The following is a 15,260-nucleotide window of genomic DNA, read 5'->3' on the forward strand; positions in this document are numbered from 1 at the left end:
CATTGCCTTTCCCAGGACATGTCACTGTGTCCTCTGCTCTGCCCAGCAGGAAGAACTTGGCGCTTGCAATTTTCCTTGTGTCCTCCACAGCTTGTCTTGGCCATTTTGGGGCTCCCAAGAGGAAACCCAGCCTTGGGTTACCTGTCAGGAGAACAGACTGGCCTGTCCATTCTGTTTGCACTGCCCCTGGAAGGGTCACAGACTTCTCATGGAGGAGTCAGTCTGCAGTTTGCACTCTGAGCTCACAACATATCCCCTCACTACCCCAACAATGATTTGTGAACTGATATTCATTAAATCCAGCTTTAATAGTCCTATGAAACATGACTCTGCATGTTCCTTCTCAAACTGTTTCTCTGTTTCTGCTTCGTGCCCTTGATTATGCAACTTGCTGAGGCAGAAAGACCCTCAAGCAAACAAGTTTCTCTTTTCCTCGATGCCAACAATCTGTTGTTCCAGTTGCATCCACCTATCTGACTCTCTCCTCACCTTTGTGCAGTGACTCCAGGGATGAAGATCTATATCGATCCCTTCACCTACGAAGATCCCAACGAGGCTGTCAGGGAGTTTGCAAAAGAAATCGATATCTCCTGTGTCAAAATCGAGCAGGTGATTGGGGCAGGTAGGTGACCTGGGAATGGCTGGCTCCCCTCAGCACCACAGGCTCCTTCGTGCTCCCAGGATCAGGTGAGGATTTAGCCTTACCTGTACTGGGAAGACTGGTGTTTACTCATGTCTTAGCCCCAGCCTGGACTAGAAGGAGCAGCAGGGTCCAGTGCTGGAGAAACATGAACACCCAGTTCCCATGTGCAAATAGTCCCATATCCAGTGCTCCTCACAGTGATGGGTCTACCTGAAGGGGGGGTCTTTGGTGTGGAGGAGGGAGGAAGCAGAGATCAAGTGATGGGTGGCAGCTCAGGGACGTGCAGGGCAGACAGGGCTGGACCAGTGGGAGCTTGTGGGAAGCTGACAAGCCCTACCTGTCTGTCCACAGGGGAGTTTGGCGAGGTGTGCAGTGGGCACCTCAAGCTTCCTGGCAAGAGGGAGATCTTTGTGGCCATCAAGACCCTCAAGTCTGGTTACACGGAGAAGCAGAGACGGGACTTCCTGAGCGAGGCCAGCATCATGGGCCAGTTTGACCACCCCAATGTCATCCACCTGGAGGGCGTGGTGACCAAGAGCTCCCCAGTCATGATCATCACCGAGTTCATGGAGAATGGCTCCCTGGACTCCTTCCTGCGGGTACAGGATCCTGGGAGTGGGCAGCTCCAGAAACTGTGCTGGGACAGAGGAGGACTGGGGGGAAGGTTCCCTCCCCAGTGCCCTTCCCTGCCCAGTGCCCCCTGGAGCAGCTGCTGCATAGTCCAGAGGTCTGTGGTTTGGGAACAGAGGTGGAGGTGCCACCTGTTACGTGTCTCATCCTAGGGAGAGGCTGTGCCCTCCTGCACACCCACAGGTGCCTGTACAAACTGGCACAGGGGGACAGTCTGACGGAGCTTTAAGACAGCAGGACTTCACCTCCAGCTGCTCTGTCCAAGTATTTCTACTTCTGAGCTTGAAGTGGAAAATTGACTGTAGAAGGGAGATAACAGGAATAGATGGTCCCTTCTGAGCCCTCCTGTGCCAGGTGGGTGCACCTTTGGGTGACAGCAGCCACCATGGTGATGCCCTTGGGGTGAGTGGAGGTGAATTCCAGCCCCTGTGAGCTCTCCACTCCCCTTTGGAGGGAATGTACACATTCCTGGCAGAGCTGTGTCTTGCCCTGAGTGTGGAAAGACACTCCTGGCTGTTTGCCTGACCGTGCCAGGCTGTGAATTTGCTCCTCTCACACGGTCTCCCCCTCTGTTCCCCAAGCAAAACGACGGGCAGTTCACGGTGATCCAGCTGGTGGGGATGCTGAGGGGCATTGCTGCGGGCATGAAGTACCTGGCAGACATGAACTACGTGCACCGGGACCTGGCTGCCAGAAACATCCTGGTCAACAGCAACCTGGTCTGCAAAGTGTCTGACTTTGGCCTCTCCCGCTTCCTGGAGGACGACACCTCTGATCCCACCTACACCAGCGCCCTGGTAACGCTGCTCTTCCAGAGGGAGGGGGGGGTGGGAGGGGGAAGGAAGGGGCTGGAGAGGGAAAAGAGGGAGGTCGCTTTTTCAGGATGTCAGCGGTGGAAATAAGGTCCCAGATGGGAAAGACCAATGAAAGAAATGGAAGAAGATTCTCTCCTGCAAGGTCCTGTCATTCCTGGGGGTAGCTGAGCCTTCTTCCAAACATATATATCCCTGGTTGGGATATATATCCCTTAGTTGGGATCATGCACTATACCCACTCAGTGGGATCCAGCTGGGGTCCTTTGAAATGCTGCCCTGACAGATTTGTTGCCAGGGCAGCAAGTGTGGGGTTTTTTGTCATCACTGTCCAGTTGTGCTGCCCTGCTGTCCAGGAATCCATCATCCTTCTGTCCAGGAATCTGTCATCCTTCTCCGTGTCATGTCACGGGCTCAGCCCCAGGAACGACAGACTGAAGTGTGGATGCATGCTGGGCATTCATCCCAGCAGCACTAGATACTGAGTCTCCAGATAATCTGTATAAATCAGACAGAAACATTCCTAGAAATGACTTCATGAACATGTAACAACTTCCCAGGAACACCCACAGTGTCAGTGACACAAGTGCCACCAAGGACTCGTGGCCTGTCTCAGGCTACAGAATGTTCATTGGGACCAAAGGGTTGTTTGAAGACTTGTTGCTCAGTGAGGCTGTAGCCAGGACTTCTCATAAATATCACACAGCATGGCTCTGGAACAGTGCAACAGGATCAATGCCTAGGACAAGAATCCCTGGAAATAAGCGTTGGTATTGCTGGAGGAAATCATCCCTCCTGGGTCTTTTGAAGCTGTCTGGCATAGCTCTTAGTGAATTGTGTCAGCAGCTGAACACCAAACAAACACCAAAAATGTGAGGGTTTATTTTCTTCTGAACTTGTGTAGCTTCAAACATCAACTCTTCCATCTTACACAGCCTTAGAAACACTGATAATATTTATTTTTCATACCATGTTCCTCACAGCCAATTAACTTTCCCTTTGTTAGGTAAATACATGGTATTTATTGCTGTTCTCTATCCCTGTTATTGTGCCTGTAGCTTTTCTCTCTAATAATAAATTTGTTATCCCTAATTTATTCATCTTGGACTGTGGGCACTGTGGCGGGACATAGATTATCTGTAGTGACAGGACATGTGCACCTGCTGCATCAGAGAACTAGGAGGATCTTCCTCTGCAGAATCCCTGTCCTGGGATGCACAAGTGGGTTTTATTGTCACCATCCCTGGTGCCCAGGGGTGGCAACAGCCACAAGCTGTGGCATGGGAGGTTCATGGCTGAAGCCCTGGGTCAGACCACCACAGGCATGGGAGGTCTCACTGAAGTGAATTCCTCTACGAAGAACCTCCAAAGTCTGTAATTTCTACTTTAGAACCTCTCTTTTATATATTTTTTTAAACCCACTGCTTGCCATGAGCTCTGTCAAGAGTCTGCCTGATGGAGGGGACATCATGCTTGGTGGGGAGTGCTTGGTCTTCCCCTCTTGTGGAAAACAGAATATTTTGCCTGAGATCTGTGGCTGTGAGAAGATTAAGGAACATTATCTTCCTTCATTATTCTGGCATGTACTGGGGCTGAGTCCTAGGAAGTCCTAGGAGACCCTTAATAACACATACCAGTTATTAATTGACAAAATATAATGTTCTTTAATCTTCTCCCAGCCACAAAACATAGACAGTTTTGCTTAGTTTTCAGCACAGGGGAAGAATTTCCCTTCAGAATGTCCCTTGAGTGAATGGCTCAAGCCCAAAGCTCCCAGAGGGAAATCAGGAGGATGGAAGGGCTTAAGCAGAGCATGGCTCTGTGTGTGCCACTCCTGTGTTCTTCAGGGGTTGACTCCCCTGTGTGGGGAGTGGAGAGCCCTCATTTCTCCAGAGCTGGATGACAGAGCCCCCAGTGCCCACCCAGTCCCTCCCATTTCCCACCAGTGACCCAGCAGAAGGTGTTCACTCCATCCTGGTCTCCAGAAACAGATCCTTCTGGATCATGTGTATCCACAAACAGACTGAGATACGAGGAGTCCAGCTCAAAAATGATGTACCATTGGCTTCAAGGAGTCAACAGCTGTAGAAGGCTGAAGAGGAAGGTGTTCTAATTCCATATATCCTGCTCTGGAGGTAGAGAGGTGACAGCAAAAGGGTGGAGGGAGATCAGTTTGGATTTTCCTGTGTTCCTAGACCTTAATTTTTCTACCAAAGTCACTACTAGCACCATGGCATTTCTCCATGCCAAGGAAAACTGTAGCAGGAGGCAGGTGGAAGGAGCTGGTCTTGTTTAATGTGATGAAGAGGAGGCTGAGGGAACCCTCTAAGTGACCTGGAGGAAAAAGACTTTTTGCAGTGGCACCAGATGATATAATAAGGAGTAATAGGCAAAAATATGGCTTGTGAGGTGAATAACAGGAGAGTGGTGGGACAGGTCACCAAATGGGGAGAACCATCATCACTGAAGGCTTCCCAGCTTGGCTGGACAATCCACATCCATCCTGAAGGAGCATGAGAGATAGTCCTGTGGTCTCTTCCTTCTGGGGTTTTACCAGAACATTACAGGCAAACATTCTGGACACTCATGTTTTCGGTTGCTCTCTCTCCTCCTGTTCCCATCCTGTGTTCTCTCCCTGCAGGGTGGGAAGATCCCCATCCGATGGACAGCTCCTGAGGCGATTCAGTACCGCAAATTCACCTCAGCCAGCGACGTGTGGAGCTATGGAATCGTCATGTGGGAGGTGATGTCCTACGGAGAGCGGCCCTACTGGGACATGACCAACCAAGATGTGAGTCAAGAAACCAGGGGCAGAAACACTGAAACTGGGGGCATTGCAAGGTGAAAGCCTGGCTACAGCCTGTGGCATGCCCAGAGCCTTCTCTGTTGAGGGAGATGTGTCCAAGGTCGACACCTTTGGAAGAAGTAATGGGGATAATTTTGGGATTTGGTCTGGTCGCCTCGTGCTGCTGTGGCAGAGGTTGGGGACTGCTCAGCACCTACTGCAGCAGGACAGGGTTAAGGTGAGCAGGTGGTGGGCAGGTGCTGAGAAGGTAAAGGAACCAGGTGGGTGGAAAAAGAAATGTCACTGAGCTGAGAGCTCCTGGAGCAGAAAGCAGAGCTTCACCTGCAGGGATCACAGGCATTCCATGGGAGTCTGCTACAGAGACAAGAATGGTTTGGGAAGGAAGAGACCTCTAAAGATCATCTTGTCCAACCCTCTTCCATGGTCAGAGGCACCTTCCACTAGATGGTCATTAAACCCCCCTGGCAAACTTGGACTGTGGTCTATAAGAAGCCAAGCAATTTATGTGCAGCTAAAAAACAAACCCACAAGGTATTTCAGTGTTTTTGAAATACTTTATGACTCTCGTCTTGAATTGGAGCATTTCTGTGCACTCCTTCCTCCCAGGGGGACAGTTTCCTTGCCCTTCCCTGCCTCTTTCCCATTCCCAGCTGCAGTATCCCTAATTTTCTCTAGGCAGCCTTCCTGCTCAACAATATATTCACCTCCCCAGGTATGTCCAGCCCTTCCCCAGGATGGGGACACAGCCCTGGGGTATCCCACCAGGCAGATCTCTGTCCTTGGAAGTGTGCAAGACATAGCCAGACAAAGTCATGGCAGCCTTGATCCCGTGGTGAGAGCAGCCAGAGACATCCAGGTCCCTCCTCTGGATCCCTGAAGGAAGTTCTGTCCCTCTTCCTCCCCTTTTCTCTCATTCCCACAGGGAGTTGGTCATTTCGAAATGCTGCTCCTGATTTCTGCAGTATCCTCAGGTCTGGTTTTTATCCTCCCTCCTGGGTTTTGTTGCCACACAAGCCTGTTTGTGGTGCCCAAGGCTCCTTCTCCTTGTCATGCTGTGCATGGCCTAAAGGCAGGAGAATCCTGCCTGCACCTGCCTCTGTGAGAGGAACAGATGTTCCTGGAGGGTGGAGCAGCTCCATCCTCCTCCATCACCCAGGAGAGGATGGAGGGCTGCAGGTGCAGAGCAACAGGGATATGGGGAGATCCTTGAAGATCCTCTAGCCTTTGTTCCTCTGCTGTTTCCACTGGACGTTGCAAGACTGGGCATTTTCCCAGGTCGTGTGGAGCAGTGAGGAGACACCCAAGCCTTGTGCCAGCCCAGATCTGCAGCCTGGGCTGCATCCCCTGGCACAACCCTGTCACTTGGCTGGGCTTGATTGCTGGCAGGAGTAGAAAACCACTGGAGGAAGGAAAACACAGGGGCAGCTTCCCTGTCTGTAGGTCACAACCCTTCACTGGATGGGGACGTTCTCCCAGTGAGCTGCTGGGCTGGGTACCCGTCCAAACACATCACCCTGACTCACCTGCCTTGTGGCTGGAGCTGTGAGGTCACATATCCCAGCAGAGATGGTCTCTATCCCTAGATCAGACTGACCACCAGGAGCAGCCAGCCAGGCTGGGTGTCAGCTGAGCAAGGCTGGTGTCCTCCCAGGACACTCCTCACTGGAATGCCAAGGGCTGTGAGTTAAGTGTGTGGTGGGAGGGGGTGGGAGGGCACCAGGGAGTGCAGGCTGCAGCAGGGCTGGTCATGCCAGTCACCTTCAGGATCCAAGAGAGGGAACACTGTGAATTAAATAGGTTTTATCCCAACTGCACTGATCTCTTTTTCCCCTCCTGCAGGTGATAAATGCCATTGAGCAGGACTATCGGCTGCCACCGCCCATGGATTGCCCAAATGCCCTTCACCAGCTAATGCTGGACTGCTGGCAGAAGGACCGAAACCACAGGCCCAAATTTGGGCAAATTGTCAACACCTTGGACAAAATGATCCGAAATCCAAACAGCCTGAAAGCCATGGCACCTCTCTCCTCTGGGTACATGTCTCTGCCTTCCCCTTGTTCTCTGGCTCCTCTGTGCAGTCCTGCTGCCCTTGGGTCTTGGTGGGCACCATCTCTGCATCTCTCTAGGAGCTGTGTTAGAGGCAGCTTGGCCTGTGTTTAGTCCTTTACAGGGTGGGCATTGAAAGATCACAGAATCCCAGAACAGTTTGGGTTGGAAGGGACCTTAAAGCTCATCTCGTTCCACCCCCTGCCATGGGCAGGGACACCTTCCACTAGCCCAGGTTGCTCCAAGCCCCATCTAACCTGGCTTTGGACAATTCCAGGGATGGGGCAGTCACAGCTTCTCTGGGCAACTTGTGCCAGGGCCTCCCCACCCTCACAGCCAAGAATTCCTTCCTTAATATCTAATTAAATATCTGATGTCCAGGGCAGAGAGCTTGGAATCCCAGAGATTCCTGTGACTGGCAGTCTGTGCAGATGTCAAGGTCACTCTGGTCCCTCTCCTTGGATGGGCCTGATGAACACAGACAGCTCCTGGACAGTGGACTTTGCACACAGAGGAGCATCTTGGGTTCATGTACATGTGGGTGCTGGAGGAGTGAGGTTGCTCTGATTGTCCAGTCTCACATTCACAGAATCACAGAATCAACGAGGTTGGAAAAGACCTCTGAGATCCTCAAGCCCAACCTTTGACCCAACACCACTTTGCTTATCAGCCCATGGCACTGATGCCACATCCAGCATCTCCTTAAACACCTCCAGGAATGATGACTCCACCATCTCCCTGGGCAGCCCATTCCAGTGTCTGATCACTCTCTCTGTAAAGAATTTCTTCTTAATATCCAAGCTAAACCTCCCCTGGCACAGCTTAAGACTGAGCCCTCTTGTCCTACTGCTGGTTCATGGGAGAAGAGCTCGACCCCCACCTGGCTACAACCTCCTGTCAGGGAGTTGCAGAGCCAGAAGGTCCCCCCTGAGCCTCCTTTTCTCCAGGCTGAGCCCCCCCAGCTCCCTCAGCCTCTCCTCACAGCACTTGTGCTCCAGACCCTTCCCCAGCCTCGTTGCCCTCCTCTGGACCTGCTCCAGCCCCTCCATGTCCTTCCTGAGCTGAGGGGCCCAGAGCTGGACACAGCACTCAAGGTGCAGCCTAACTAACCTTCCATGGAGCCAAATCAACCTCCTGAGAGGGTTTAATGCTTCCCAGGGCTGGCTGGGATTCCCCAGCTTGCTGGAAGCACTGCTCCTGCTATGAGAATGGACTTTCTCCCCTTGTGGGATTTTAGAGCTACATCTCATAATCTCTGATGGCTCTTGCCTTTCCCCTATGAACTGATCCAGAAAGACTGATCCTGATGCTCTGTACAGATTTTTTTCCCCAAAAAAAATTTTTCCAAAACCCCCACACCTTTTCACCAAAACCCCCATATTTTTTCTAAAAAAACCCCCACAATTTCCTAAAAGAAATCCATTTTTTCCCCTCCCAAACCCATATTTTTTTAAAAAAAAAATGTTTTCACCCCATTTGTTTCTCAAGACACCACAATTCCCCCCCAAAAAAGCATTTTTCCCAAAACCCCACAATTTTTCCAAAGAATGCTCAAATTTTTTCCCCCAAACCCACCCTTTTTTTCCCCAAACCTCCCATTTTTTCCTAAAACCACTGTGTTTTTTTTACATAAACCCCATCATTTTTTCCTAATAAAACCCTTTTCCTTCCTAAAAATCTCCACTTTTTTTCCCCAAACCCCCCATTTTTCTTCCAAAACCCCTTTTCCCCCAAAACATGCACATGGAGCCAACTGGGAGTCCCTTGGGTTTGAGAGGGGGAGGAGGGGCTGGGATCCCCCAGGTGTATTTTGGGGTCTCCTGGGTGTATTTTTGCATCCTCCAGGTGTGTTTTGGAGGTATTTTGGAGTTCCTGGAGACTTTTGGGGTCCCCCAGGTGTATTTTGGGGTCCCTCAGCAGAACAAAGTGTTGTCTACGTGGCAGTTCATAATACCCTGGGAATGAGGCTGGTCCAGGTGCCTCCAGCTGCTGGAGGGTGCAGGGACAGTTGTGTTTGTGGCTCTTGGTCTGCTCATTCCCTGTTTCTGTGTTCCAGGATGAACCTCCCCCTCCTGGACCGCACAATCCCGGATTATTCCAGCTTCAACACTGTGGATGAATGGCTGGATGCCATCAAGATGAGCCAGTACAAGGAGAGCTTTGCCAGTGCTGGCTTCACCACCTTTGATGTAGTATCTCAGATGACTGTAGAGTAAGTGCCCAAAGCACAGGGAAAGTCTCAGCAGTTTAACAGCAATTGTTTGTTGCTGAATTAGCTTTATTTTCACGTTTCATGGTTTTACTTTTGTGGAATTTGTTGCTTTGTGGAGCCACTTTTAGTCTGTTCAGTTTCTGGAGGCTCCAGACTTTGTGTCCTCTGTCTCTCTGCACTTGCAGAGTTCATCTCCACATCCCCACTGTGAGAATGAGCACCCCCCAAGGGTCTCCAGAACCCCAACATGGAACAAATGGAGAGTTCAGGTGGCATCAGACAGTTCTCCACCCACTCAAGAGCACATTTATACTCTGCAGTCCTCTCGGGTGTGTGGTGCATCAGGGATGGAGACAATGAAGTTCTGCCTAACAAAGGTGTCTGAAAGTCCAGACCATGGAATCACAGAGTGGTAAAGGTTGGGAGGGACTGCTGGAGGTCATCCAGTCCAACCTTCCTGCCAAACAGGACCCCCAGAGTGCCTTGCTCAGGGTGGTGTCCAGATGGCTTTTGGATATCTCTGGTGGGGGGACACTTCACCCCCTCTCTGCACAGCCTGTTTGGTGCTTGGTGACTGCACATCAAAGAAGTTCTTCCTCATGTTCAGTGGAACTTCCTGGTCATCAGTTTCTGCCAGTTGCCCCTTGTGCCATGGCTTGGCACCCTCAGGCAGAGTCTGGTCCAGCCCCTGGCACCTCCCCTCAGATATTTACATTCCTTGATAAGATCCCCTCTTGGGGGATGGTGACAAGTTTGTTCTGCATTGTCCTGCATCCACTAAAAACATCCTGCAGTGACAAATTCTGAGCAAGCTCTTTGGAGAAAGCAGCTGAAATCCACTTGTGGTGGGTTTGAAATCACTTGGGGCTCTGATGCCTCTGCTGAAAGGTTTGTGGCTGGTTGCACTTTGCTGTAGAAACCCTTAGAAAGGGCCAGGCATTAAAGCCATCTGCAAGTGCTGTGATGTCTTTGAGCCTGGTGACCAGGAATGATTTTGGAGTTGGTGCCTTAATCCAGATTTTAAATCTACTAATGAGTCAGAATCTGTTCACACAAACAGCCTTTTCTGGCTTTTTGTTATTTGCTGCTGGGAAAATCCCATGGCACTTCTGACTGTTTCAGCACATCTGTGGTACAACCCCAAGACCCTGGGGATGATTCTGGCACAATATTTTCTGTGTTCATACAACAGAAAGAGGGTCCACAAGATGTGAAGGGTAGAGAAGAAGAACTTTGACTAAAGAGAGACATCAGACCCACACTACAACCCAACCCTGCCTGGGTTGTGCTGTTTTGAGTATCTGACAGTAAACAGTTCTGCAGGCAGTGGAGCCAATGCAGCCTGTTCTCTCACAGACATCCTCAGTGTCCCTTAAAAGCCACTTCTCCCAGTCCCTTACTACATCCCTTACTACATCCCTCACAGTGTCTTCCAAGTGCCTTCACCACAATCACAAGGGCGTCCTCAGCTCATGTCCCACCAGATTTGACAAACCTCCCTTCCACATTCCTCACCTCCTTGGCTGGATGTTTAACAGAGAGAAGGACAGTCCAAGTCCTTTTTCCTTGGCAAATCATGGTGCAACTATTCTTGACACCACCACCTGATGTTTACCTGGGCTTTGCAGAAGTACATGGTCATGGAAGTGGAGCTGCTGTTTTGTTCAGACCTGGACAGCCAGCAAAGGGTAAATGTTTCCTGAAGACTGATTTGGTTCCCCAAATCCCGAAATGGTTTCAACACTAGAAAGGTTTCTTACTGGTTGTCTGCAGGCTGGGACACCTGGGCCACTAAATTATCTGCCAAGAATCCCAGACTGCTTTGGGTTGGAAGGGACCTTAAAGCCCAACTCATTCCACCCCCTGCCATGGGCAGGGACACCTTCCACCAGCCCAGGTTGCTCCAAGCCCTGTCCAACCTGGCCTTGGACACCTCCAGGGATGGGGCAGCCACAGCTGCTCTGGGCAACCTGTGCCAGGGCCTCCCCACCCTCCCAGGGAGGAATCCCTTCCCAGTATACAATCAAATATCCAGTGTCCAAGGCAGAAAGCTGGGAATCACAGGGCTGTGCAGAGCCACAGTCCTATCCTGGTTTACAGAAATGAGTTAAGAATTTTTTTCACCTTTCCTTGGAGCTCCTCTTTGCTCTTCTTTGCCCATTGGCTTCCACTCGAAACCAGGCAGGGGTTTTGCCACACTTCCCCTTAAAAGTCTGTTCCTAACACTCAAGGAGAAAAGGCACCTGACAATCCTCAGAGTCAGGTGTTGGTCATGTCCATCCATCCCCTGATGGGAAGAACATCTGAAGAATTCATGATTGAGGTTTATCCACCAGGAGGGAGAATGCAGAGGGGAACAAACACAGCTGGAGCCACAAATGGGACCAATTTAGAGTCACACTCGCCCTCTTGCCATGACCTTTATTTCTCCCAGATGCCCAATATCTATAAAAAACAGAAGCACTCCAAAAATTAGATTACCATGATTTAACACAGAGCACAAGTACAAAAGTTGGTCATTTCATGGTCCTGTCAGATGAAAGGAAAAGCATCAAGAACAGTGCATCCTCTGCACAGGAGGAGTGAGATCTGATGAGGGACAGGACACCCTGGTCCTGTGTCTCCAGGGATGGAAAAAAGGTGTCACAAAATGAAAGAGAATCCAAACAAAATGGCACAAGAGTAGAAAATTCCAGGCAAGTTGACTCAGCAGAGCCCGGGGCATTTGGTTTCACAGTCTCTGTTGAGGTTCCAGGGCTCTGAGGGTGCTGCAGGTGGGTAGAAAATGCAAAAATTGGAGGATAAACCAGAAAAAGTAAAAGATTAGAGGTTCCATGGGGTTTGCATCCATTGGTTGCATTCATGGAAGAAATCTGTGGAGACTTCAGCTCCCTTCTCATGGAATCATAGAATTACAGAATGGTTTGGGTTGAAAGGGACCTTAAAGATCATCTGAAATATCACCTGTGATCTTGTCCTGTTGTGAGAAAATATCTTCTGATGTTTGTGTTTGTTTTCTTTTCCTCCCAAAGGGACATTCTGCGAGTTGGGGTCACTTTAGCAGGACACCAGAAGAAAATTCTGAACAGTATCCAGGTGATGAGGGCACAGATGAACCAAATTCAGTCTGTGGAGGTTTGATGGCTGCGTGTCCTCCTCCTCCTCCTCTTCCTCAAGGCCCTGCTCCCCTTCACCCCTGTAATGTCCAAGCTCCAGTTCTTGAGTGTTCTGCATGGACCAGAGACAGGCAGCTGCTCTGAGGATTAGGGCAGCAGGAAGGAACACCCTGTCCTCAAAAAAAGGTCGCCAAGAGCTTCTAGAATTTAAGTAATGGAAAAAGGGAACAAAAAAAAAAAAGACAATTATTTTGAAAAACAAAAACAAAAACAACAAACTATGAAATATTTTTAAATAACAATAAAGCAATTGCATTCTTGAAAAGGGCTCCAAGACCAATGGGAGTCTCCAAAGGAAGAGAAAAGAGCAGCTTCATGTTTCCCCTTGCACAAGGCTGCTGCAGCTGGGCCCAGGCACCTCTGGAGAGATGAGACTTTTTCAGGAAGAGGAATGCAAAGGAAGGCCACAGAAGCACATCCTTTCCTCCCATGGGCTGTGGCTCTGGGAGTGTCGTGCAGCCCTCCCCCAAAAGCCCCTGTGAGCAGATCAGAGGGGGAAGAGCTGAAGCTCTTTGGTGCTGTGGAACCAAGTGTGTCTCAGAAACTGGTGGACTTACTTCAAAAACTGAAGACTTTTTTTTTTTTTTTTCTAAAAAAAAAAAAAACAACCCACCACACACAACAAATAAACCAAGACTTAGAGGAGGCTGTTTCCAACAAATGAGAAGGAATCTGTAACGCCTTGGGTGGGAGGGAGGGCGGGGATGGGGGAAAAAAACAACCAGTCCTTTTTTACATCTCTTATTTTCTCTTGTCATGGAACAGTTTTGTGAGTGACAGTTTCCTAAAGGGTCCGTCCATCCACCGTCCAGTGGCACCGTGTCTCACACATATCATATGCACAAGACTTTTAGTGATGTCTTTTCTAGATGCCAATGATCTTTTCCCCAGAGGACTCCCCAAGTACAGTATGTAGTAGTTTTTGATTACAAACGCTGACGTGTACCTTTGTTTTTCGGTTGTCATTGTTGGGAGATTTTTGTCCATTGCTTTGTTAACACCAGTTTGTGAGTTTGGGGGTTGGAAATTTTTTTTGGTTAGTCGGTTGGGGTTTGGTTGTTTTGGTTTTTTTGGGTTTTTTTGACAAAAAAGAAATTACATCTCCAAGCATCATATCATCCAAGAACTTAAAATCTCCTCCCCGGGGAAGGAAAAATTGCAGCTTATTGACAACATGCCAGGAGAAAAAGGTTTTTTTTATATGCACATTCCCTCCTGTTTGAGTATTTGTTCTTTTCCACTGGTCGTGGCACGGCAGATGTTTGTGGCTTTTGGGTTTCCAGTTGTTTGACACGATGAAAAGGCCACCAGTTCAATTCAGGGGTACTGATGCAGGGCTGAGCCAGCACCAACAGAGGGTTTGGGGGAGGGAGAGAGGGGAGGGTGGCTGGGTTTTGTGACTCTCCATTGTCAGAGGCCTTTGGAAAGGTCTGGCTGCTGGGAAAAGTGTTGGATTTGGTGCACAGAAAGGTGGGGAAGGCCAGTCCTCCAAGAGGAGCTGGGAGTTTTGGAGTGTGAGTTGTGTGATCTGGTTCTCTGCAGTTCCCAAACTGGGCAGGTGTGCTCTGTGCCATTTGGGGACTGGTACCTTACTTAGAGATGATGCTCTGGGAGCTCTGAGGCAGCTCCAGTCTCAGCCCTTCACCTTGAGGAGAGCCCAGGGCGACAAAGGCAAAAACCTCATCCCAGGTCTCCGGAGGCAAAATGCTGTGGCTGAAGCTGAAGGATCAATCCATGGGTTATAAATAACTGAAACAAATTCTTTAGTTACTGAACAGGTCTTTGGGATGTTTAAATGACACCAACCAAGCACAGGGAGTGCAAATGGGAATCAGGTTGTTCTTCCTGTCCAGCACCACATCATATCCTCTGAAACACTCCTGCCACCACCACCTTCCTGTGGCCACATGTGGCATTTTTCCACCCACCCCCTGGCCATGGCCAGCAGAACTGGTGTTTACAGGCCCCTGTCTGCCATTCCTGGGGTCCTCTCCTCGTTTTCAGCAGCTGAAGACACATTCATTGGGAGCTGCTTGGCTGTATTTTCCAGGAGCTGGATCCAAGAGGAAGTGTGTCTGCTGTGGATGAAAATCCCGAGCTGTCTAGACCTCTGAGGCCAGACATCATCTCCCTGGACTGCTTGTAAAATATGAGGCCATTTATAAAATACTTTTAGCATTTTCCACTTCCAGACCAGATCCAACAACAAAGCCCTTGCAAGTGGCATCAGACCATTCCCTACAGGCACGAGTCACTTCTCCACTGAGCTCCTGCACTGTCCCAAAGTTTGGTCCTCCAGCAGCAGGGTCTTTAACTGGATGAATTGTCCCTCCAGCCCCTACTCATCCAAAAATCTACTCATCCAAAATCCCCAGTGCAGTGCTGTGTTTGTATTTGAACACACATCCCTGGCCTGGCATCAGAGCACACCTGTGGGGAGGTGAACACCGGGTGTGTGCTGGGCACCCAGGGACATATTCTGAGCTCAGTGTCCCCAGGGCAGCCCCTCTGATGGCATCACTGCTGCCCTGCATCGCTTTCAGGTGGCAGAATTTGGGGGGAGTGGGCTCTGGGCATGGTGTGTGCAGGTGGTACCTGGACATGTCACCTGTCTGTCCTGCCTGTGTATCCAAAGGGATGCTGGTGATGCCTTTGTGTCCAAAAAGCACTTGCTCCTAGTCAGGGAATGGACTTTGAAAGAGCACAGAAAAATCCCTGGAGTTGATTAAAGCACACAAAGTGCTTGCAGAGGGCACACAGGGAACCAGGAGCTTCTCCCATGTGGGGAGCAGGGAGGACTCTCCCCTGGTGCCTCTTATCTCACGTGTCTGAACAAGGAGCAGTGGTCAGTCTTTCCCAAAGGCATGTCTGGAGCTGTGTGGTGGCACTCCAGGGTGAGGGAAGGATGGTGCTGTGCCAAGCTGTCCTACCACAG

The 15,260-nt window shown here is 50.1% G+C and overlaps 1 protein-coding gene across 4 annotated transcripts in view; it reads left to right on the top strand.

Moving 5' to 3' along the window:
- Positions 1-12,986, top strand: part of EPHB2 (EPH receptor B2) — a 122,915-nt gene extending 109,929 nt beyond the window's left edge. For all 4 annotated transcript variants that reach the window (XM_064678705.1, XM_064678706.1, XM_064678707.1 and 1 more), the window contains exons 10-16: positions 500-622; positions 995-1,242; positions 1,855-2,070; positions 4,727-4,876; positions 6,731-6,924; positions 8,994-9,149; positions 12,182-12,986. In XM_064678705.1, coding sequence (XP_064534775.1) covers positions 500-622; positions 995-1,242; positions 1,855-2,070; positions 4,727-4,876; positions 6,731-6,924; positions 8,994-9,149; positions 12,182-12,290 — 1,196 coding nt within the window. In that variant the 3' untranslated portion in view covers positions 12,291-12,986. The remainder of the gene's footprint in view (positions 1-499; positions 623-994; positions 1,243-1,854; positions 2,071-4,726; positions 4,877-6,730; positions 6,925-8,993; positions 9,150-12,181) is intronic.
- The last annotated feature ends 2,274 nt before the right edge of the window (positions 12,987-15,260 follow it).

The sequence above is a fragment of the Pseudopipra pipra genome, chromosome 22 (assembly GCF_036250125.1).
Source record: "Pseudopipra pipra isolate bDixPip1 chromosome 22, bDixPip1.hap1, whole genome shotgun sequence".
Taxonomy (NCBI): domain Eukaryota; kingdom Metazoa; phylum Chordata; class Aves; order Passeriformes; family Pipridae; genus Pseudopipra; species Pseudopipra pipra.